Here is a 25,059-nt window from a genome sequence, read left to right on the forward strand (position 1 = left end):
ATAAGATAACACAGCTTTCTGTGCAGTGTAATGGAGCTGAAGCAAAAGTGGCAAAACAATGCTCAGAGCAAAAGCAATCTAAAACAAAATTAATCTTCTAGCATCAAACTACTCTCTTCCTTCTTACTGCTTTTTTCATTGCTCCAGGATAAGTATCAAGTGCCTCATTCAATTCCCTTGACCTGAGACATCCTAAGTATGGGTGAGGGATTACAAGCCTGGGATAGAACAAATCAGGGCTGAAAAAAACATGTTCTCCAGTAAACCTGGGGGCAGCGATCTACCAGCAAGAAGTGATCTATCCACTTTGGTCCCTCGGTTTCCAGGCTCAAGCTTCCCAAGATGTAACTCTCTACAGTACACCAGAAAAATTGCAATGCAATTGCACAGCTGAAATGAAAGATGAGCCAAAGACAATCTAAAAACTAGAATCAACAGACTGGGAAGCTTAAAAGTTGGCTGCAGTGAGCACCTTAAACTCAGCAGAGAGCTATGTAACATACTCTTCTGCTGCTGCTCTCTTCCAGGCTCCTCCAGCTACATAAATCACACTGAAAGATCTTTACAGGGTCAAAACGGAATTGAAAAGTGATTTCAAATATTATGTTACTAAGCAGTAGCACACCATTGGAAAATAAAATGTAATTTATGTCTCGGCACAGATAAGGAGTCCGCTAAGCTAGTCCCAGAGAGCAGTTCTGGAGCACAAGGCAGAACAGAGTTTATTACAGATTATTAGCAACTAAGCATTTCCTTTGTGTGCTTATTACATCCAATGCATATGTATACTGACTAGAATTTTGGCAGTATTGTAATATAATTGAGAGAGAAAATACATTCTCAAAAACACGGGTGTGGTTGAGATCATTTTTGGTTACCTAATTTAAAACAATAGGCTTTTTAAAAGCTCTACTGACACGGTATCAGATGTTAAACTGTAACTTTTAGATCACCACAAATGCAGCTGCCATGTGTCATACCAGGAAACTCTGCAATTATTTTCAGTTCAAATAGTTTTATTGTAATACAGAATTACGTTTCAATTTTTTTTCTAGGCTACTGCCAGAAATATGTCTAAAACAAAATAAAACAAAACTAGTTTTTGTTTTGCTATTACTCCAGTAAGATACATGAAATATCAGTTTTCAATTAGAGCCCTTTTGTTACTCCCTGTTTGACTCACAATCTTCACTATTTTGGATGAAGAGGGATCTTATGCTCAGGAAACAGCACAATTAAATATCATCATTCAAGCTCTCTGCAGATCTTTCCAACTTTTCCCAATAAAAATACAGAAAAACTAGGACCAGTAATTCTAATATTTGCTGTACAGAAGGTGAACATGAGTAGAATGAAACAAGCCAGAAAAAAAAAATTCTAAGGCTGACAGACCACTGTAAAGCATCAGTGAAAAGCCTGGGCAAACTTTGTTTGGATTCGCAAACTGAGATCTAAACAAGGTTTGCAAGGATAAAAATAAACAAACCAATATTTTCCTGGACAGTGTTTGCCCTCTAGGACAAACACTTGGTGATATTGACTTTGTGGCAAGGAGAATGACAGTTGGAGTCACAGAAGTTTATCAAAAAAGCCATCTTCCTTTCCTCCCACTTGGCAGAATATAACATTACCTTAGCAGAGCAGGTTTCAGAACTTGGTCTTTTCAAAAACTATGAATTTTTACCTTGTGTGTTGCTATAAAAGCAAAGACTCTGGGAATCACCTCAAAATATAGTATCTTCAGCCTGAAATTCTGTTTGCAACCAAGACTGGACATTGTCACATCACCAACTTTGGCACACAGGTGGGCAAACCACAATCTGCACAGGCTGGTGCTGGAAGACACCATTCCCTTTGGTTTAGCAAAGCACTGTGACGTTTGCCTTCATCTGTTCCACGGAAATCTGGGGCTGAAAGGCCATAGTCAGAGGGTTTCCAGGGGATGCATGGGGCTTTCCCACCCCACAGGTGACATAACCCTATGCCTGGTTCAATTCCAGGCTCTGCACATGTGCCTCTATGGTGACAGTTCCTTTACAGAGACAGCCTCACAAAGCTAAAATGACCCAGGAGCAATCAAGCACAATCATGGAGTGAACGACATGGAAAAAGAAAACTCTGATATTCTGTGTACTCCAAGAAAAAACCCTTCCTGAGCTTACTTATTCATACCTGACTTCATACTTGACAGTCATTTATCACTTCCTACCTCTACCCCAACACACAAATTAAAGGGAATCCTGAATGCACAACCTGGGACTGAGTGCATACAGAAACAATGTAGGACATACAGCTTTGGCATACATGAAGAGACTCCTATTTAATCTATCATGTGTAAAGCAGAGAAGATTTTACCACAGATTACTGGCAATGTAATGGACAAGAAATACATCCTGCTGGATTAGACAACAAAAATGTTGATTTCTTAATAGGAAATATACGGACCATTCAACTGCATGGATAACTAGTACTGGCCAATCCTTGAAATTACTAATTGTTGCAATCTCACTGTGTTAGTATCCAGGAGATTCTTCAATTTTATGGCCTCTGAATGTACAAAAGAATAACAATTCTGCCCCTGGGTATTAAAATAACATGTTGAAACAATCAATGGCTGCTGTCATACCCAAATGTTTACCATACACAGATCCCCCGTTTAAAAGCTCACAAGACACAAAGCGAGCAGACAATACAGGTGCATACTTATTTCCTAACATCTAGAGGAGTTTTCAGCAGTTGTAAATCAGTGTAACTCCACTAAGATCTATTACTTGATTTTGGCTTATGACCATGTTCTTTCTGGCTCCAAAATTCTACAATAACATTATTTTTCAGTAAACATAACTCAGGAACACTAATTAAACAGGCCTTAACTTAAAATAGGAAGTATGGACAAACAAAAGCTACCTGATTTCATGTTACAAATTGTTTAGGACACTCAGTCCCACTAAGACAATGATTCCTCTATAGCTGTCAAAACAAACACAGATTCAGTTACACATACTGCTCAACAGCTGGTTACTTTAGATTTGCATCAATACACAACTGATGGATTATGTAACTACAAGGGAAGACAGAAGCATCATAAAAATATCATCATGAATTCAGTTGCCTGTGTATTGCATTTGTAAAAATCCTAGTCTAGACACATAATAGATACATATCCCAATCTAACATGCCTGCAACAATGTTTTCTTAGGAAAACTTCTGTGACTGCTTCTGTGAGTAACATACAGAAGAACACTGGAGAAAACTCTGAATGCTTCACTCCAAATTTTATAGGTTTTTACCACTGGAAATCTTTACTTTTTGTTGAAGATTTTTATTGTTTTTTAAGCCAACAAAATTTTATATAATGATTCTAACTACTCCAGCCTAAGTTGATGAAATTTCTTTAAACATCTAATTTAATTTAAACAGTGATTCATTGTTTAAAGACCCAATGACATTTCCTGCCTTGATGTAAATTTAATACAATTGAAAGAAACTGAGCACTACAAGAAGTCATCCATTGCTATATTTAATATAATGGAGAGTCATGTAACCACAGAATATAAACCTTTACTCTGAAAGGGTTTATGGGCCCCAGGAATCTCTCTTTCTCCTAAAAGTAACACCTTTATACTGAAATAGCACCTATTCCTTACCTGAAAAGAGTTCATGCATCGAAGCGAAGGTGGAAGAGATGCGGTGCTCAAACCCAGCATTAGCAGTAATTCCAAACATGTTTCTGATGGAAACTTTAAAGGATGAACTCCCATATCATTTTCCCATGCATCAGCAAGGCTATAAAGTTAAAAAAAAAAAAAGACCTTCTTCATTTTCTTAAAATATATCTAAACCATAAGTTTCAAGTATTAGAATTTGTCTTATTATTGTGAAAAAAAACCTCCTTTCACATTTTCCTTGTAAAAGTCAGTGTGTTTTACCAAAAGACAAGATGAATTTAGATGGAGCACCTTAACCATATCACCAACTGTTAAAAACAATGTGAAAGGAAAACTTAGCATACATAAGAGAAATTCACTCATGTTTCTAATGCAAAGTTTCATTCCTTTGGAACAAAATTTCATTTGTCACTGGCAATTTCCCAAACTGATGTTTATGATGCTCACACTGCAAACTTACCAACAGTCTACACCAAGCAAAAACTCAATTCCAGTTCATTTTATACAGCTTTCTGCTTTAGACGTATTAAAAAGATAAAGATTTCTACAGCTTTAAGAATTCAGATTTCTAAAGCACATTCCTATAATCTGTTCCCACTACTGCATGCTGAAGAACAAGATTAGTTCAACCAGATTTACTCAAAACACAAGATCATTCCACTTCCTATTGTTCAGGTCTATTTTTTCTATAATGTACAAACTGATCAGTGATCAGTGATCCAGTTACTTTAATAATTTTACCTTCCATATTATGCTCATGAGCAGCTAGCAGCAGACACTCCAAAGTAAGATGGATGCCAATTATTCTCAGCAGACCTGAGAGTGTCACTTTGGAAGACAATGCTAGCTAGCCTTCCATGTCCAAGACTTCAAAGTTTCAATAAATAATTTTTGAATCAGCTTTCACTTTTAAATTCCCGCAGCTCTTCCAGCTGAATCACTGCTTGTGAAAATATCAGCTTATTTTAATGTACTATCTAGAAGTAGCTGCATTTTTTAAACACCCAGAAGAGCAGTCATGACTCCAATATTCAGAATGGTGAAAACTGGGCAAATATTGTCTTCACATTATCTGTTTCCTTCTGGACAGTTCTCATTCTCTCAGGTCTCTCAAATCCAACAAATCTCTGTAAAGTCCTGCTTCTTACACATAGGCTTGCTTATACACTTATTGTACATAGCACCTTCTTAGCTCTTCTACAAGACAATCCTACTTAGCGTAATTTAATTTACACACCTTTCTTCAAAGAGTGGGTGTATTTTCACTTTCTTACGTCCACTTGTTTGAAATGGTCTCTTGAATTTCAGCTATTTGGGTTTTTTCTTTCCTAATATCTACATTTTTTTCCTCCTTCCTCACTTATCTACGGGTATGTAAGAATCCAATTCTGCTTCAGTACATAGAAGCAAGACCTACGATGCACTCAAGGTCAGAGGGGCTTCAATCTCCCTAAAAAAAGGAGTGCTTTCTCTCACTGTTTATTTTTTTTAATCCACAATAAAAGACAAAGAGAATCGTATCACAACTAGATTACCAAATACACCATATCTTTTCTCAACCTTCACTAGAGTGGGTCACTTTGACAAAAGAAGGTCTAAGTTTTACATGGGAAGGAGAAGAAGGAAGGCAGTTTGGTCTAGGCACCCTCTGACTCCTCTAATGGCAGTGCACCATTTAAGATCTCCACATATGTCTGAGATGCTACAAAAGGACAGAGGCCAAAACCTGTCATACATTAACAGCCATTATAATATGTACTATCTCACTGGACAATTATACTGTGCCACACAGATCTGGAAAAGCTGTTAAAAGCTACCACAAAAGAAACCCCCAACTGTGAAAAGTTTAGAAGACACTCTGGAGTATTTTCCCTACTGAAAGATACAAGCCTTCAGTTAAGTCCTAAATACTATATCTATATTGAAAGGAAGCAGGATTCTTTCACAAGACTACACAAGAGATCAAGCCCAGAAGAGGTAGCCCTGGTTCAGAGATCCAGGCTGAATGGGGCTCTGAGTTTCCCTGCCCACAGTAGGGGGGATTGGAACTAGATGACCTTTAAGGTCCCTTCCAACCCAAACCATTCTATGATTCTATAAATATTCCAGAAGGAACACTCAATGCTCAGTGATGAACACTGAGCAGCCAGTAACCAAGGAGTCTTGTTAACTGTAAACCAGAACTGAGTTTTATATTTCTTTTTCAGTTCGTAATTTCATTTCCACACATAATTTGAAACTTACCTTTATATGTTCCTTACTCAGTGTTTGTTCTACATTTTTAAAGTGTGGTGATAGAGGCAAATTTAGGTGAAGCTAGTAAAATTGGGGCTTTCTGTTTTTCAGAAATCAGCAAGTCTAAACAAAGCACTGTGCAGGTATCTTCAAACACAGCTAGAGAATTTGGAGATTGGAGGTGATATGCTAAGGTTCTGGGTCTTGGGAAGGTGTTTCCACAGATCAACACCCTCTCTGCAAAGAAACTTTTCAGAACTCCAAGCAATATTCAAAACATCACAACTTACTTTAGTACCCTGATTCTATTCTTGTGTTTTGATTTGAGGATTTTTTGGAGATGTCTTCTTGTTTTAAAGTCCAACTAGTACAGCCCTGACACTGAACAAGGGCTTTTTTTTGTGGCTGTTGGTTTATTTGAGGGAAAGAATGTTTGCATAAAGACATTCAGCCTAACTATATTGCAATTCTTGTTTATTAATTGCTCGGTTATTAGTATTTCCTGAAATGATTCCAGTGTATTCCCTTACTACAAACAAACCATGTGTATCCTAGCACTTACTGCTACAGGAACACTCATGTTAGGAATTAGTCTTTGCTACTTGTCCTTTAGCGGCATTTAACACAAGTAGTTGTGGGAAGTCACTGTTTTATTAGATCCTTTCTCTTTGTTCTTTTTTAACTCTATTATTTTTAGAAGCATTTTTCCCTAATCTTTATAGTAGAGGAAGGAGAAAAGCACCTATGCTTAAAACAAAAGCAAAACAAAACATGAAGAACCCACTGTTTTTCACCTTAGTTTCACAGTTTTTCTGTGTAAGGAGAGTTGTCTCATTTCCAGTACAGGACAGGAGACAGCTTGCTTTCCATTTACTGGAAGAGGTAGATTGGTTGCTAATGCTCCCCAGGAGAGTGAGCATTCACAGAGGACAACTCAGCCCATCGGCTCAGCGTTTCCTCCCAGACTAATCTGAAATGCCAACAGAGCTCCTCAAACATGCAAACAAAACTGTGTTTTGCTCTCCTGATCTTAATGGAAAAAAAAATAATTCAATTTGATATTAAGACAGGGCAAATTGTCAGAAGGAGATTTTGGAAGGGCTCAAGAAGAAGACAAGACAGAAAGATGTAGGACTCAGATGTGGTAACTCTGAGTTACCATTACTCTGCATGGTAACTTCGGATGTAGGGCTTTGCATCCATGTGCTCTCTTCTGCTACTTCTTAATACTTTTACTCAGCAATGAATTCTTGCTTCTAAGCTTCCCTTGAGTGAAAGCAGTGTGAATAAAGGCAGAAGACAGCATAATTCCCAAAGAAGACAGCACAGCTTGCTATGTTGACTGAAAGAAGTAAGGGAGAGATAGGACGTTAGCTGGAGGAAGGTAGGAAGGTGAGGGTAACAAAATAAATAATGCTCTTCTTCCTTCAGCAAACATTCATCTTTTCTGCAATGCAAAGAAGCCTTGAGATTCTGGACTTCATAGTCTGATAAAAGAAAAAATTATAACTCTCAGTATCAAACAAAATTCATAAATTCTACAAAGATTACCTAAGTCATTGTGGGGTGAAAGACTAGATCTACTTTGGACTAATTTTATGATAAGTAAAATCTCATCACTACCTACTGACCTTGACAGTGTTTGAGGGAGACGTGAGTCAGCTTTGGAAAACAGGTTTTAAAATAGTAAGATGTAGTAAAACATTCTCAGTAAAATGGTCCAAACTAAGAGCATGTTCCGAGTTAAGAAAAGGACATGTCAGAGTGCATTTTTTCACAGGACATTGAATCCACCTCTGTAAATCACCATCATCATCCAGTTTTGTCTGTCAGTGATCTCACCAACAGGAAAACACAAATAATTCTAAGCATTTTGTCTGTCAGTCCATTTGTTCAATTTTCTCCTTGTTTTCTTTATCCCACTCTTCCCCAGAACTTGTATTGACCCTCTTAGCTTATTTCAACCAACTTTTCTTAAGAAAGATCACAAATAAATTAGGTTTGGGGAGGTTTCATGTTTTCCTGAAAATCAGTGTCTGAGTAGTGAGAAGAAATGCACATTAGTTACTCCACAGAGAAAAGCTGCTGATGAAATGCAGCAACACACATACCAGCTAATCAAGTGATGTTTACCTGGGAGAATATTAGCATAAACTCAATAATATGACATTTCTATCTAACAAAACCAACTACTATAAGCAAAGTAAACATGTTCTTCACAGCCCACTCCCTAATGAGTGAGCCAAACTGAGAGACTTGGTGCTTTCACTTAAGTGCAGTCAATTTTGTGGGTTCAGGACAACTGAAAAAGAAATCTTAAAATTTTGAGGCAAGAAGAAAGATTGCTGATAACAGAATTGATCACCAGTAAGAACAACAGTCAGAGCTGTTCCCAGTGTCAACCAAACTTAAGATGCTGCCTCTGCGGATTAAAGCAAAACCTCAAACCCACTCCTTCTGTTCCATCTAAGAGATATCTATTAGTCTCACCCACAAAAATACAACAAATAGACTTAAGATTAAAAGGTATAATTAGAACCTTCATATAACTTTAATTTTAGAAAGACAGAACCACATATAATGAATGTTAATAAAACTTTAGTATATTTCTGGCAAACACTTCAGAACTCAACTAAAGCTGTACAGAAAGTAAAGAAGTAAAACTCTGCTTAAGGGGAAGATACTTGGCTACTATTCTAGATACTGATGAGAAATAACTATGTGCTAAACTGTTATGAATGGAGCATTCAAAACAAGTAAGAAATAAAGATGACAGGCTGAGATTATCTTCCCCCTTATCCTGTTCAATGCTTTCTCTAAGGAATGGGTTGCTGGAAGGAGAATCTTAGAATATGACATGATTGCCACATTCCAAATAACCAGCCAAAGAAATACAGCTAGGAAAGTAAAATTCCTGTACTAATATGTATAAAATGTTTTTAAAAATTAAGTGGCATTTTCCAAGTTGTTTAGCTGATAATAATGGGAAATCCAGGAATATTTTGATTTCTTTAAAAACTAAAAAGAAATCAGTAAATGCTATCTGAAATTCAACCAATTTAAAATCTGAAAGCAGAGATAAGCAAAACTTGAAAACAACTACTCAGATAAGACTAAAGATAAGACAGTTACTTCTGCAGTAGAAATAACTGATCACATTTTTAGATGATGTTTCACATTTGACTCACCATGCATCAGAGAACGGTATTTCTCCACTACTGACTATGGAATTGATCCCAATGAATTGCCTACATAAGTCAGAGTAACATTTCAAAACTGTGTCCTTAAAAGAAAGGTTTAAGACACCAAAATATTGAAATACTTTTATTTCCTAATTCCTTGATATAAAAACTAGTAAACAAACACAGTCATCCATAAGGTCATGGAACCCACCAACAATGTCCTAAGTCTTCAGGAAAAATGCAACATTCATGGTATGTCAGTGAACGAAAAGAATTCTTTGTATTTCAAAACCAGGAAAAAATGACAAGGATTCTCACAAGATTTTGAAAAACTGAACCAAACTTCTGACTACACTGCAATGAAGAAATCTGTGACTTCTTTCAAAAGAAAAGTGCTAAAAGCCATTTATCAGCAGTAATCACCCTCCATCGTGCATGAGATTCACTTCAAAATGCAACTGAGCCATCTCATCAACAGACAAAATAAGTCTGCTTTTGAAGAGGAACAGCGCACCCCCCCACACCTCTGATTTAGCAGGCTGCTTCTATAAATACATTAACTGTAGGTAGTGTACAGAGGTCAAAACTAGAAAATGAAAAAGCTCTTACTCAGGGCACTACTCAGTGTTGCTGAGGCACTATATTAACTTGACTTTATTAGTTATGATCCAGGTAAATGCACTCTGCATTTAGGGCTCCCAATGACATGAAACCCTTGACAGAGATTACTATGTTAGCTACAGCTTCAGCACTTTGCTGAATCAAGCCTGTGCTGAAGAATCCAATATAAAAGCTGACAGAAGCTCATCCCTGACTCTCAGAGCTCACTGAAGGTTGTTAAAGCTGCCCTTTCCACAAGCTACAGCTCTGACAGAAATGACAGATGACTTTACTGAACCAAAGGACAAACCTGCTAAATTAAATAACTATTTGTAAAAACGATTTAATCTAAAAACAATTCTAAATTTTGGTTGATGATGTGCCTATATACTTAACGTACCAAGAGGCTAAGGTATTTATACTTTTAATTATCCTTACAGTGATCTAAAAATGACATAGAAATCAATGCATGTTCATTACTGTAGACAAAATTTAAATAATATGGAACACCAGGAAGTGTGGTACTTTTACAGCCTACAGCAAATTCCTATGGAAAAAAACTTGCTTTACAGAATCACTGCTTCCCTCCTAAAACAAACATCTGTGGTCATGTTCTAATGCAGTTCATTATTCATTCTCAACAGCTGGGAATGTCAAGTGTGGGTTTTGAGCACACTAGTAAAGATCCCTGGAATCTTTACTAGTCGCATGGTATCCCAAACCATCAGGTATTAAGTCTCTCATAAGAGATAAAAAAGGGAAGAAGTGAAATTTAACCCACTGGTGTCCTTGCAAGGGAATGAGCAAGAGAAGAACAACATATCTATGGAAGTAAGAAGACAGAGAGCATGCATTATATTTTTTGCAATGGACTACGGTGGTCAACAACAGAAGCTCCGTCTCTTAAGTTTTAAACCTTTTCTTTTCTCCAGTCTTAGCACTACAGAGACAGGATTTCACTTAACTGAATTTCTATACTTTCAAGGAGTCTCAAATACTCTCTTCTGCAAAGCATTCTTATCAGAAAATTACTGATATGTAATCCTTGTAATAAAGTGAATTATATATAGTACACCATACATATACTTTAATATAGTATACATAATTATATTAGTTATATATACATTTATCATATTAATATACAATTTTGCATATTTCTTTACATTAATATGAACAGATCCAATAGTTGTATACACAAGCACACGGTCATTATTGACAGTATTCTATCTTTTTTCTTAGCAATGCATATTTTGAACGGAAAAACAATGTATTCTAGAGTCTGGTCAAAAAGAATTCAGCTAGAAATCCACTACAAAAACAATTTAGATGGTTTAAAATACCTCATCCTACAAAATATGTCCTTCTTGAACTTTCAATGTGTCACCATCTGAAAAGGCCATGTTATTTATTACTAATAAGAAAGTCTTACAATGAAAATTAAAATTTAACCTCACCAGAGTACTAGTGCCATAATATTTTTCAGAAGGACTGACATAAGAAATATCAAATGGTCTTGTGATATTTCAAAGTGCCTTTTAAGTACAATCATTCCATTTTCTCTGATGAATGCTTTTATGATTTAAAATCGATATTCCACATGCACTTTTCTCTTTTCTAACTCCAGTACATAGCATAGATTAAATAACTCATGCTAAAAGGTACATTAAAAGGCAGTGGATTAAATTATTTTGTTTCCATGAAACAACTGCATATGAATTTCATCGACATTAATTTTATTAATGTATTTTAAATTATTTTACAACTTCTTGACATGCTTTGATCATTTTAAGCTATTTAAGGGAAATTAGAGTAGTAAAAGCTGCCTATCTCAATCTGTAAAGCACAGCCCAAATTATTTTTCTTTTGTTTCACACCAACCAACATTTTTATTAGACCCAACTGCCCTATATCAACTTAAACATAATTGCATTGGTTTTGGTACAGTTATTAAAAAATGTTGTTAGTACAAATAAAGCCTCTGAATAGCACACAGAATTCAATTCTTTTTTTCTTAAAGTGGTAAAGGGCAAAACCAGAAGACCAAAGAACTGCGTTAGTATATTGTGCCAAGACAGACTAGGTGTTTACAAGTAGATTATTCCTCTGAAGCACAGAAAAGCTATCTCAACATCCTGCAACTTTTTACATGGCAATAAATCTTGAGATTTTAATCCTGTCCAGGAGTAACTTTGCCTTGGAGTATGTAATTTCAAAGTAATGCTCAACATACTTCTCCAGTCTAAAGATTTTTGGGTGTTCACCAACAGCTTTTTTACATTGCCTTCCCTCCTCCGGATGACTGCTATGCAATTTCAAAAGCATTACTTTTAAGTCATAAACTCTATCACCCATAAATTATTTTCATTACATTGCAAAACAGCTCCAACTGTACTGTTTCTGCTGAAGACAAAACGGAATTTCAGCTGCAAGAATCACTGAAATAAAGCTTAAACATCACAGAAGGATTAGCAGGTGTTCATCTATTCCACAACCTTTAGGTTGAAGATTCATAGTATCTAAAATGAATGTATGAAAAGCTAAATCAAGCAACAATGTCTAAAGCAGACTTATGTTCAATGGGGCACCTAGATGTGTGGGATCATGAACATTGCAAATGTACTAAATTTAAAATTCACAACAGTACTCAGAGCATGCACAGATGGTCAATGAGCATACCTAAGACATTATCATCTTTATTTAGTTTCAGCACCACAGAAGCAAAAATAAGCTGATCAAAGAATGAAGAGAAAATGTGATTTTAATTTTTTGGGAACTGACCTTGGATATAAAATCACAAGCCTGCCAGCTATGTCCCAGGATACGTCCTACCTGCAAAACCACAGTCCATAAATGTACAGCAGCAGCAGTTCTATTCACAGAGCCAACCCACAGCAATAACTGCCTATGGAGAGACACGTTCTTTCTCCATTCATCTACAAGATCAAGAGTTTACTGCAAAAGCTAAAGATGTAAAAGCAGAAAACTGCAGCAAATTTTCATCAATTAAAATAAAGTTCTGCTTTAGAGCACCTGACTGAGGAATACAAGCTCATGGAGAAAACAGCTCCTGCTGGGCTCGTGATGTCAAACATATCTAGACATAATAGGAAGAAAACATGGCAAACAGAATTCAACTGACTCACAATATATTTTCTTGAAACTACTTTTTAAAAATTCCTACTAATTTTTGCGTAGCTGGCTCCAACAGTAGAATCCACGTTAATTTAGAAGTTCTCCTAAAAAACCAAGAAAAGCACAGGAGTTTAGCTCTTGTTGGGCATCGTCTAAAGTCTGCTGTGACTGCTCTACACTATGCATCCACACCATGCAGAACTGCTGAAGCAGCTCCAAAGTACTAATTGCTGACTTCTCAGCAGCAGAGCAACATGGTCCCACTAAATGGAGAAGCAAATTGCTCTCATAAAAACTTCATGGCCGATGCTTTAGAATATGCTTCTTCACTTTAATGGTTGTGTTAAGGCTTTAAGCTGCATTTTCTTCATGTCTTACTGCATCCCAGGTGGAAAGAATTAAAATAACTTCTCTGAAAACAATAAAGATCAGACTGTTGTAGCCAGATCACTGCTGATCCATAGTGGAGGATGGCAGTGCTGCTGGTCATCACCATCTGGATTAGCAACAGTTGTCCTATGACTCTAGACTGTAATTTTCTTGAATATACCTACAGCTCAGAACAAAGGGATAGCTTTGTATGTCCTTAAAATACTTTTCTTCACCTTAACCACCTCTTGATTCCTTTCTGGATACATCTTGGTCTAAATTAGAACAAGTGGCTCATAATTTCCCTAGTGTATGGCAATAACTGTAGACTACTGTGCTTGGGATGGACACAGAGAGTACAGAACAGCGTGCTATTGACCTATGCTGACTGGTGCCATCTTACTTGCAGGGAATACCAAATGTGAGCAGCAACACCATCAACCTAAAAAGCCTCCTTCCCAATATGTATGAATCAAGTACTCGAATTCTAAGGTTATATCTCTTTTTTTTGATTTTTTTTTTTTTAACCTTTCAACACATGAGGTATATAGAAAAGTAAGGGCCACTGCCCTGGCAAATGGGAGTATGCCTCTTCTATTAATGTGCATTTCCTGAAGGGTAGAAGTGCACGGTAGGGCTGTAGAAAAACAAAATACTATGTAAAAGCTCCTTCATGGCAACTGCTGACATCAATATGGTTACCCTGCAGTAAATGCAAAGTAATTCCAGACAGCTCACCTTTGAAAGACTCACTCAATTTTAAGGAAGCCTGCTCATGGGACTAAGTGATGTCTATTAGACCTGCATTTCCCAGTAGACTCTTCTTGTAACTGTCATTTTCAACCTATAGTTTTTTCCTCAGCAGGGCCATTACCAAGGATGTATCCTCTATATAGACACTTGTTTTACAGATATTGCTGGGAAAAGAATCATTCAAAACATTTATCTCCCAAATTGTCCAAATAAAACAAACACATTTAAAAGTTGGGGCAGGAGAAGGAGTATGAGGGTAACTGGCAAGGCAGACATAAAGTATAACATCATAGAATCATTTAGGTTGGAAAAGATCCCTAAGATCATAGAGTCCAACTGTTAACCTAACACCACCAAGTCCAAGTACTGTCCTAAAGACTTCACATTTTCCCAGAGAAATAAAACATATTTGCCTCAGTGATTTTTTTCATAAACTAACCTCAAGAGCTTACAAAATCCTATCAAGGGACTCTAGTGGTGTGTCATAAAAGCAGGGTGCCTCCTCCTTGTCTGCACCCTATCCAGCATCTCCTGTACACAGCCTACCTTCCCAGCTGAAGGCTGAGACAACTGGCTGTCTCTCAGCCACCCCAGCCATCATGACACTAGGCAAAAGGCCAAGAGAAAACACAAAATATCTCTGCTCTCTCCTGGGCTAAACTTCCACTAAACTCTCATAGAGGAATGATTTTACAGACACTTCCCTGCCTCTTTCCCCTTTCACAGATTGAAAACTCCAATCATTATACAGGAGGAAGACTCAGGGGGAAGACATAAACGTCTTTGCCAAAAAATATGGCATGTCTTTATGTTGAACACCCAGATGCTATCAATAACACTACTCTCCTGATGTGCCTTTACATCTCTCCATGATACTATAACCTTTATTTAAAATTCACCAAAATGAGGTGTTATATTGGTGAAAATAAAACACGGTGTCAAGTATCCTGTCACAAATACAAGGGCCCTTTACTTCACAGAAAGATTTCCTGTGTACAAGCGCTATGCTCAATATCTGAGAATTATTTTGCACTATGTAAAATGCGAAAGGTTGATAAAGAGTCAACCAAAAAGTCCAAATCCATCATTCAAAACAGTGGCAAGGTAGATCAAATACAAAAATTAATTTTTTTAACTAGTTCAGTACAAAAGGTTCCAAAAATCTCACAAGCAGTATGCTCAGACCTGTTGAGGGTCAGATGCTTAAGAAAGAGAAGACCAATGCCATTTGAAATGGCATTTAATTCACCTCAGTTCACCCAATCAACTCTCAGTTGAGCAAATTATTCAAAGAGCAAATGCATAAAAAAGGTCAAAGCTGGAGAGAGTAAAGATAACAGTTTTCAAAGAGAAGTAGAAATTCTCTTAATGAAAATAGGGGTAATGAAACAATTCCTTCCACCACCTTAGCAAGGAATTTTATTAGTATAACTATTTCAAAAGAAACTAGTACAGATTGTCCAAGATTAAAAATGACTATACATGCCATTCTTGACCTCCTATAGTAATTATAACCACCACAAACACAAGGATAAGAATTATTTGAAGTTATTGCAGCTCCTAATTTCATCTGTGATTGACTTGTTTTCCAGTTTCATCTGTTTGAAGTCCTCCTTTGCTCACCGAGACATTACTGGAGTTGGTCCAAAAATACCTGGTTTGCTTGACCAAAACAGCTACCAGATGATTTCCAAATTCATACATCTGACTGAAATATCTACAGATTAGCAGCAACTGGGTCATGTATGCTTAATTTCAATACCCATTACTGACAAAATCTCAAATCTCACAGATGCTGCTGAAAAAACAACAAAAAATCCCAAACCAGTAAAACAATTCAAGAGATAAAAGATAACTGTTTGGTGTTTAATCAGATTTAAAGATTATTTTACCAATTCTGCATCCATAAAAGTAGAATTTGTATCCAGATTAAATCCTTTTACATTAAGCAAGGTGAATACAATGACATTCCAAGACAATGTTCCCATCATTTATAGAAATAAAACCTCATTATTATTTGGGGCATAAGAGAGATTACATATTCTTGTTGTATCTACACAGTGTAAAAATACATGCACACATTTCTTGAAGATCAGCATCTGTAGCTTAATTGGTAACCCAAAACATCTATGTCTGCAGCATTTCATACAATATTCAGTGTCACTGCTTGTAAGAAAGGTAATACCAGCCCCAGCTACATTCAGGCTTGCATTTTTTCTTCAAGGTTTTCTGAGACATGCAGTTCACTTACCTGCACACTGCCCTTTTTGGATTGCCAGTCAATGTAAATTATTTCAGAGGAACCTCACTGAACAGCTTTTCAGACCTAGTTATCAGAAAGCCTTGATAAATGGGGACCTTTGCAAAGAAGAGGAAGTATACTTTCCTAGTTTCAAATAAGGTTTCTGACAGTAACAACATAAAATTTACCCTTACTAGAGTAACTTATACCCTTTAGGCATTACAGTAAATATGCAGTGTCACAAATTTTTGTTGTGTTATGTGGAAATTTAACGCTGAGGACAGAATACCCTGTACAACAGGATGTGGACATGTCTACAGAAGCAGTGAACTCAGTTTAATAAGATTACAACATCGTGTCCGACGCTCCAGTTGTGTCTCTGAATGATCTACAGAACAGAAATCACTTACTAACTCTGAATTGCTGGCAGAGGAGTGCACTCTTACTGGTTTGGTAAAAAGAATCAAAGCTTAACCCGAAACAACAAACACTGAAAATTAAAATGGCAGAAATTTATCCAAAGGAAGGCTGAATGAAATACTGAAGGTATTTATCAATGTATAACTCTCACAAAAGCAGAATGCCTAATTTCTTGAGAGAGAGAGACTAAAAATGTGTTTAAGTTTCTGGATACACAGATTGCTCAGATTTACAAAAGGAGTGAAAACATCTAAAGCAACTCTGGTGCTTTGAAAGTGTGGAACTTAAAACTTTCTACCAACCACACTGTGGCCTCTTGTAAAATATCTTCCCTAAAAATATTAGGTTCAATTTTTATAATTTAATTAAATGGTCTAATTTTACATTAGATTTTTCATTTTCAAGCCTGTGGAGACAGCTTCATTTCCTAATTACTGAAAGAAAACAAGAGGGAGTTGAACATAAAAGTATCTCATGAAATACATTCCACTTAATTCTCCTTCTAGAGCTTCCTAGGAGAAAGAAGTAGGGGACTGCTAAACTGAGGTCCCAACAGTGGCATACATGAGTAAAAATTACCTCTCCGAGAAAGAACAGAGATTTGGGTGCTGAGGAATGAGGCTAAGAAGTCAGATTAATTGTAGAGGAGAATTAATCCTCCTGCTAGGGAATGAGGCATACCTTTTCCATCTTCTGCCTTTTCTCCAGTGTTGCAAGTAGTTTTCTTCTAACAATGTTAAAAGTTTTCCACTGTTGGCTCCTAGTATAGTGAAATGGCCTTAAAATTCAAGAGGTGCTGTCACTCTATTTTACTTTTTACATTAGTAGCTCATAGTAACTGTGGCTTTGCAGTAAAAGAATTCAGAGGGAAGATCCTTTATACTTTTCTCCTTTATTTCAACAAATTCTCTTTGTTTTTAAAGTGCCCTGGACTGTCTGAAGAGCAGTTGTGCTCTGCATGGCTAAACACAGAAGAGTTTTTGTCTTCAGTAAAGGCTTAGATAAATAATCCCAAATCCCAGTGGGCCTTGCTAAAGCAATATCGTAACTTCTTTACACTTCCTTGTGAGTTTGGGGAAAAAAATTGTCTATACATCAGTCTGAGCTTATACTGACTAATGTGGCTTTAGGGAAGAGACTGTTGAAATCCTTGCACCTAGCCATTAGAAATGGATTTATAAATATAATTATGATAAATCAACATAGGTTTATTAAGTAATGATTAATTTTTTAAAAAAATTAGTAGTTACAGGTGAAAACAGAAGATATTCAGAGCCAATGCTTAAATGCTGCAAAGCTGGTGTGATCTGCTGTTTCTGTGCACTGGGAGGTATTTGCATCACTCAGTTTTAGGTACTCAGTGACCTGATGGATGAGCAATGATGAAATAACTGATGAAGTTACTGGTCTCAGCTGTTAACCCTGCCTGGACATCTGAACTGCTCATCCCTCATTTCCTAAACTGTCATGGTTCATAGTGCAGTGTCTTTAAGCAGTCCAAAATCGGCAACAATTTACCTTCAACCATATGCTCTAAACTGCAGCAGTTGAGGACTTGACTGTCAAGTGGCTCACATGCCTGTGATGCAAAAGCAGGGCAGACAGTTGGTGCAGTAACCTCACCTAAGGCCATGACCAAAAAGCAGAGTTAGCTTCCATGAGACAATCTAAGTTTCTCATCTAGGCATTGCAGGGGGAGCAGCAGAGAGGTGGTAAGAAGCAAACTCAGCAAGCAATGTGGTATCCCCTTGCCTTGCTACTAGTGGTCACACCACAATCGTCAGTAAAGGCTCCAACCACAAACTAAGGGCATTAGGCCCTATGCAGAAAATATAGCCCATAATATGAGCCTACAGAGCTCATAGCCTAGCTATCACTTATTAGGACAGAGCCGCCTGCTGAAACTTGTAGGCAAATTATGTGAACTGTACTCATGTTAGATGCCAGTACCTTCCCACCAGGTCTCTCCAACCGCCCACCTCCCACTGCTCCTCACTACCACTGTCACACCAACCAGCAGCCTCAACACCAGCACCTGGTACCAGAGGGGATGGTGTCTTTGTTACCTTGTCCTAACAGGGTCCCAACAGTATTGAAACAGGTGTGCCTTCAGAGCCATAGACTAGCAACAAACAATAACACTTATTTCGTCAGCATAATAAACCAGGCAAGTGGCAGAGAAAAATTATTTAAGGAAAAAATCAAATGAAATCAAAGTTGAAAGAACCAATGGTCTGTATGATCAGTGATGGGACAGCACTGCTGTTACTCTGTACCTAAAGCCTCTGGTTTTCTAGTCACTTCCCTGGATGTTCTCATGGAGGTTATTCCTATCAGCTGTGCCACATGAAGATGCACATGCTCCATAAACTTTAATTTCCTTTTTAAGTCCTATTATACCAAGCAGGGGGCCATTTCTGAAGTTGAAATGGATATTCAGAACAATATAAAGATGAAAATGTTTTCTGGCCTCTGATTTTTAAACCTTTGGGTAAAATTATATCTTTTCCACACTGCGGTTGATATTCCATATAGAAGTATTCACAAATACCAGGCACTCCAGAACATTATGTCTGATTCCAAAGGGAGAAGTTATCCTGCTGTACAAAAAAATTGCTGTAATCACTGTTAAAAAATCTCTCAGCTTGCTGGTTTAAGGTTTTTTTCCCTAATGTTCCAACTTCAGAAGAGAAGGAAATTCAGTATTTCAGGATGCAATTACCCACAGTAAAGTAAGGAACACCACAAATCACAGAATTGGTTGATCCTGAATTCGCTGACAGCAAAATTTATTATTTCTACTCATTTAATCCAAACCTTTGCCAAACAAAATGACCAAAGTTAGAATTTCACGTCATATTTTCACTTTCACACTGAAACCACAATTTTAATGGAAGAGTTTATTTTTATCATCATTTTCCCTTTCTTTCATAAAAAATTGTACCTCTGGTAAAAACTGTACAGACGCTCACTCTATGCAGGTATTAACACAACATTGACATTAAAGTATCTGATGTGGCTGTAAGTCAAATTTAACGAGCAATTAAATCCCGAATAAATGAAACCAGCAGCCAAGAACGCAGTTTCCTCTCCTAAAAATAAAATTCAAATGAATTCAAAATCATAAACTGCTACAGAAACATTTTTTACAGATTTTACTACATCCCACAGCTCACTTTGGAAACTCATTGTCAGTCTGGAAAGATCAACTTTCCACTAGCCCCTTTTCCCTACCCCCTGCCACTATGTCCTCACACGTCTGTCAGTCGTCCTCTGTGCAGGGAAATACCCTTCCATAAATAACCGCTCCACCCTTCACAAAACTGTCCCCAGTTTTAACACGTCCTCTCCTCAGAGCTAATTCCCAAGTTTCCCCTTTCAACTATTCTGAAGCTTTCCCCTTCTGTTATGGCAGAGATTTAAGAGTGCCTGTATGATCCACACTGATGCTGATGAAGCCCTACGCAGAACTTTTGCAGAGCTGTCCTGCTGTCCTACCACAGACACGAAGCAGAGCTGAGGAATTACACAGGCCACATGCCACCCTTCTGAGACAGCACCGTTGGGGCTGCACTGCACACACACACCCCCCTAGACAAAGGTCAATCAGTGAATGCAGATTATTTTGGCTCTTTAATTTAATTTTATGAGTTTTCTTAAAATTTTATGGATCAAGAAAAAGGGAAAGCTAGTCTGAGTTTAGAAGTGTGAGAAACAGGAAAGGGAGACATACAACCTGGCAGCTGAGTTCTAGACACAAGCAAGAACAGAAAAAAAAGGAAGAGAAAGGGGAGTTAGAAGGAAGACTAAATCTAGGTTTAAACCAAGTCAATGTTGATGCAGGAGTTGATGTTACACACAGACTAAAACACAGCTTTGATGAAAAGAAGTAGGAATGGAAAGACTGAGTCACAGACACCAGTTCAATGAGAAGAGAAGCCTTTGAGTAGATGACCTTATTCAAAGTGGAGATGCAACAGCTGAAAGTAAGACACCTGCAGAAAAAGTACTATAAATCTTTTCCATATAAGTTAATTAGAATGGACTTCAGATGTAGGAGAACACACCATAGGTAAAGAAATAACACCACACTTGATAATTGATAAATTGTTGAATAACAGTCCAACCAAGACCGTGGTACCAGTGAGGCTTTATATGCAAAGATGTCAGTCCTAAGAGCTTCCAGAGAGCAAGAGAGATATGGTGAAGGTGAACTTTAAAGTCTTCTGGCAGGTCAGTGACAGAGTTGGAAAACAAAACTAGAAGGCATCTCCCAGCCAAAAGGCTCACCTCCTTGCAAGAACAGGCATCGTGCTGAAGCATTCCTTTTTCCCAGCTTTAGCGTGCTTCACCTTAAAAGCAATTCTGTTTCTTGACACCATTATTCCTACTAGAAGGCTCTGCAGGAATCTCACTGCTCTGATGTTAGGAAGTTTTGAAGGTCCAGTCTAAGCTTTTCATGATAAACTTTTTCATGATAAACTATAGAGGTGTATGTTCTTTCAAATTTCTACTGAAAGCAATCAATGGACATTACAGTTATCTATACGCACTACTACACTATATTCTTGAAAATATTTGCTGAGTTAGACTTGCATCACACATAGCTGGTGAAACAAGAAATTCACCTGTGTTAAATTAAATGGTCCCTTGTGTAAAGGAGAGATGCAGAGGTGCTATCTGTAAGTGTCTGCAGAATTGCTATTTTGGAGGGCAAATAACAGCTTATCAGTTACTGATTTCTTCTTGCAACACCCAGAGAGTTTCATCAGTTTCAGAAACCAAAATATAGTATTCAATAACATAACTCAACCTAGACAAGAGTTGATATGCTTAAAAAGTTAGAGGCCTTAATAACATTAATGACATGCAACCATTTCTGCATCAGCTGAACAGTAGTTTGCAGCAGTAAAACTCATAAAGCGGAAAACAAGAAGCAGAGAATATTGACAAATTTTTTAGTAAGGCTCATATTTGGTAATGATATTAGATTCAAAATATGCTAAATCGTTAAATATCTGATGACTTCTCTTGAAGACTTTTTAATTGCCTTTTTTAGAAGATGATTCTTTGCATTACCAGCATTAATTCTATTTGGCCAAAACTGTGCTGGATTCTTTAAAAAATACCCACCAACTTCTGGAGGAAGTTTTGAACCTGGAAAAAAATTCAGTGTAAAAAGTACCTAAGAAATGCTTCATCAGTGTTCTCTGTGGGCCATACAATTGTTTCCATCCTAAGATATCAACTTTGGACAAAAATGAAGAAATAGGATATCTTATTAACCATATCGCTTTGCAAGAGACACAGTTGGGAAGTCAGTCAACAAGGAAAAACAAGTTCATACAACAGTGCAACTACCTCAACAAAACATCCATACTGAAATAAAACGGTTTTGGAGGGTTCAGAAAAGTCAGTGTCTACAGGGGAAAGAAAAATTGTGCTTAGCTTAAAACTCAACTTCTAACCAGTTCTGCTACTGATACTATGGAACTGCACATAGCTGAAAAGCTGCACCTGCAGCTTTGGAGTCATGAACATCCAGTTGACATACATGCTTGCAGTCATTTGCCTGGAAAACCATCCTCAACAAGACCCTATGAAGGCTTAACAGGTATTACAGTAATGCACACACTCTGGGAAGAATGTAAATGAACTTTAATACACGTAACCATACACAGAAGGAAAATAAGCATGGTCAATCCAACGGCTCACTTGTGAGTAGATCTAATAGTCCTGCCTTTGGCAATTACTTGAATGAGGTTCTAGAATTCTGCAGCAATTTTATCCCAGCAAGTTTGCTGATGACACAAAGCTGGGAAGAGTGGCTGATACACCAGAGTGCTGGGACCTCGACAGGTTGGAGAGATGGACAGAGAAGAACCTTTTGAAATTCAACAAAGTCAAATGCAGAGTCCTGCACTTGGGGAGGAATAAACCCCGGCACCAGTATGGGGGGCTGCCCTGCTGGGAAGCAGCTGTGCAGAGAAGGACCTGGGGGTCCTGGTGGACAGCAAGCTGTCCATGAGCCAGTTCTGTGTCCTTGGGGCCAAGAAGGACAATGGAATCCTGGGGTGCATTAGGAAAAGCATTGTCAGTAGGTCAAGGGAGGTGATCCTGCCCCTCTACTCAGCCCTGGTGAGGCCATATCTTGAGTACTGTGTCCATCTCTGGACTCTTCAGTACAAGAGAGACAGGGAGCTCCTGGAGTGGGTCCAGCATGAAGATGATAAGGGGACTGGAGCATCTCTCTTATGAGGAAAGGCTGAGAGAGAGGGGCCTGTTCAGCCTCAAGAAGAGACTATTTACAGGGGACTTTATCAATGTCTCCAAGGGTCTGAAGGGAGGATGCCAAGAGGATGGATCCAGGCTCTTCTCAGTAGTACAAGCAATAGGACAAGCGGCAGTGGGCAGAAAGCTCCACCTGAACATGAGGAAAAACTTCTTTACTGTGTGGGTGACAGCAGAGGCAATCTATGAGTGACAATCTGCACAGTGCAGAGGTTGTGGAGTCTCCCTCACTGGAGATATTCAAGAACCATCTAGATACAATTCTGTGCAATGTGCTCTATGATGACACCTCTTGAGCAGGGAGGTTGGACCACATGACTCCACCAGTGGTTCCTTCAACCTTATTCATTCTGCGATAGGTATCATTTATTATGCCTATTAGTTATACAAATTACTTACTCCATAGCTTAAAGCCAGTATTCAGAGCAGCCAACAGGAGAATTGCTTGTTCTGTTTTGTAAACAACCAACAGCAATATCCTGTTGTTGCCCTCCCCCCCCAAATAGAAATATCCTGACCAGCTTCACAAATTAGCCTTCCTTGATCTCAAATCATAAACTCCCAATTTGCTTTAGCCTTACTGATTTAAAAAACATTTCCAGTAAAATTGGCAGTAAAATTTTGTTAATCTAAGTACGTTAGTTTACACAGCCTGTCATGGAGAAATACAGTGGAAACAACAAATGCTAATTAATTTAAAACAGACCAAGATCCTCAAATTCAATAAATCAAGTTTTGAGATTTAAGTAGTTCTTGTCAGTAATCTGTCCAAAAGCCTTTTATAAGCTTTATTTTTTTCACCCTTGGCTCATTATTTGATTCGTGCCTGCTCAAATAAATCCCATAATTTAAAAAGCATTATAAGAGTTGAGTACTTACAGTTCATGAGTGAACCCAACAGTATAACTCTATGAGAAAGAAACTGTAAGCTTCCAAGTGGAAATCTGCTATAGTTTGATGTACAATTATACAATTATCCTCAACAGATCATCACTATCACAGTTAGGCTATCTGGCTTTCAAAAAAGCAGTGCTACAAGGAAAGCAAAATGAATATAATAGATATATATATATACACAGTAACACTTGAAGAGATGTGACATTCATTTCCTTCCAGCAAACTGGCCTGTAAATCTAAGTCCTAAATGTAATCAGCAAGATCACTGCATGCTGTAGTTTAGGATCCCCATGTCCATTTTGCCGGTAAGAATGCAGAATTGTTGTTCACTAAATCCCCGCTCCTAGATCTAAGAGGACATGAGTTCAGAAGAGGTTAAAAGAGTACTACACATCAATAGTGAACTTCTGGAACTTGCTGTTACAAGAGAGTGTGGAGGCAGACAGCAGTAGTAAGGTCAAAAAGTATTTATTCAAACAGATGGTCAAAAGATGAATGGATAGATTGCAAAGGAAATTGGCACGGCTGTACTCTCTAACATCCTTAAAACAACAACTGCAGAGCTGAGAGTACAAGGAAGTGCTGGGGCTCACACACCAATCTGAAGAACATCCCTGGATGTCAGAGGGGGGATACTGAGTTAGATGTTACACTGCTCTGACCTAGCGTGGCAATTCTTATAATTGCATAAAAGTGGAATAAACTATCTAAAAACGCAGTTGTTTCAGACTACACATTTTAAATTAGTTTCGGATAATCTGGTCGTTTTTAATCTACAATTTTTCTCATCCAAATTGACATTTCTCTTATTACCAATCCTAAGATTCCCAGAAGAGTTGAACTACAGCACTATGAACCAAAGAGACACGAGAACTACCAAAATTGTACTTACCTGAATTGCAGCATTTCACAAATAAGTATCGACAACACGGAAAAAAATATATAAGCCTGATTCTACCATATTACAGAATCACAAATCCTAATTCAAAAGCATATTAAATGTGATAGATCTTTATAGCATATTTATCAATTTTTTATAAAAAAAATTAGACTGTAAGAAGTATCCAAGCTATACCACTTAGAGTAAATTTCTTATTTTTACATTGCCCATGTATATAGCATTTAACACTTCTAATGCAGAGTAAAACAGCAGTACCCTGCAAGATGAGTAGTGACACATCAGCATCTTTCACGCTACACAAGAAGAAAGGCAGGCTATTGGTCCCATTCCTAACAAATGCTAAGCAATTTGGGATTACAAATCCCCTTT

General features: G+C 37.6%; 1 protein-coding gene across 6 annotated transcripts in view; it reads right to left on the minus strand.

Annotated features, from left to right (window-relative positions):
* The window catches only part of UBE3D (ubiquitin protein ligase E3D), a 135,643-nt gene that overhangs the window by 82,903 nt on the left and 27,681 nt on the right, over window positions 1-25,059 (minus strand). For 4 of the 6 annotated variants that reach the window (XR_007902834.1, XM_051777962.1, XM_051777960.1 and 1 more), the window contains exon 9: window positions 3,648-3,786. The exons of 1 other annotated variant lie outside the window; for it this stretch is intronic. Coding sequence is in view for 4 of the 5 variants with exons in the window: in XM_051777962.1 (XP_051633922.1) it covers window positions 3,648-3,786 (139 nt within the window). In the remaining variant the exon portion in view is untranslated. Of the gene's footprint in view, window positions 1-3,647; window positions 3,787-25,059 lie in introns of those variants that run through there. One more of the 6 variants, XM_051777965.1, reaches the window with a different exon arrangement.

The sequence above is a fragment of the Manacus candei genome, unplaced genomic scaffold (assembly GCF_025592945.1).
Source record: "Manacus candei isolate 608988 ecotype Guabito, Panama unplaced genomic scaffold, ASM2559294v1 h1tg000011l, whole genome shotgun sequence".
In the NCBI taxonomy this organism is placed as follows: domain Eukaryota; kingdom Metazoa; phylum Chordata; class Aves; order Passeriformes; family Pipridae; genus Manacus; species Manacus candei.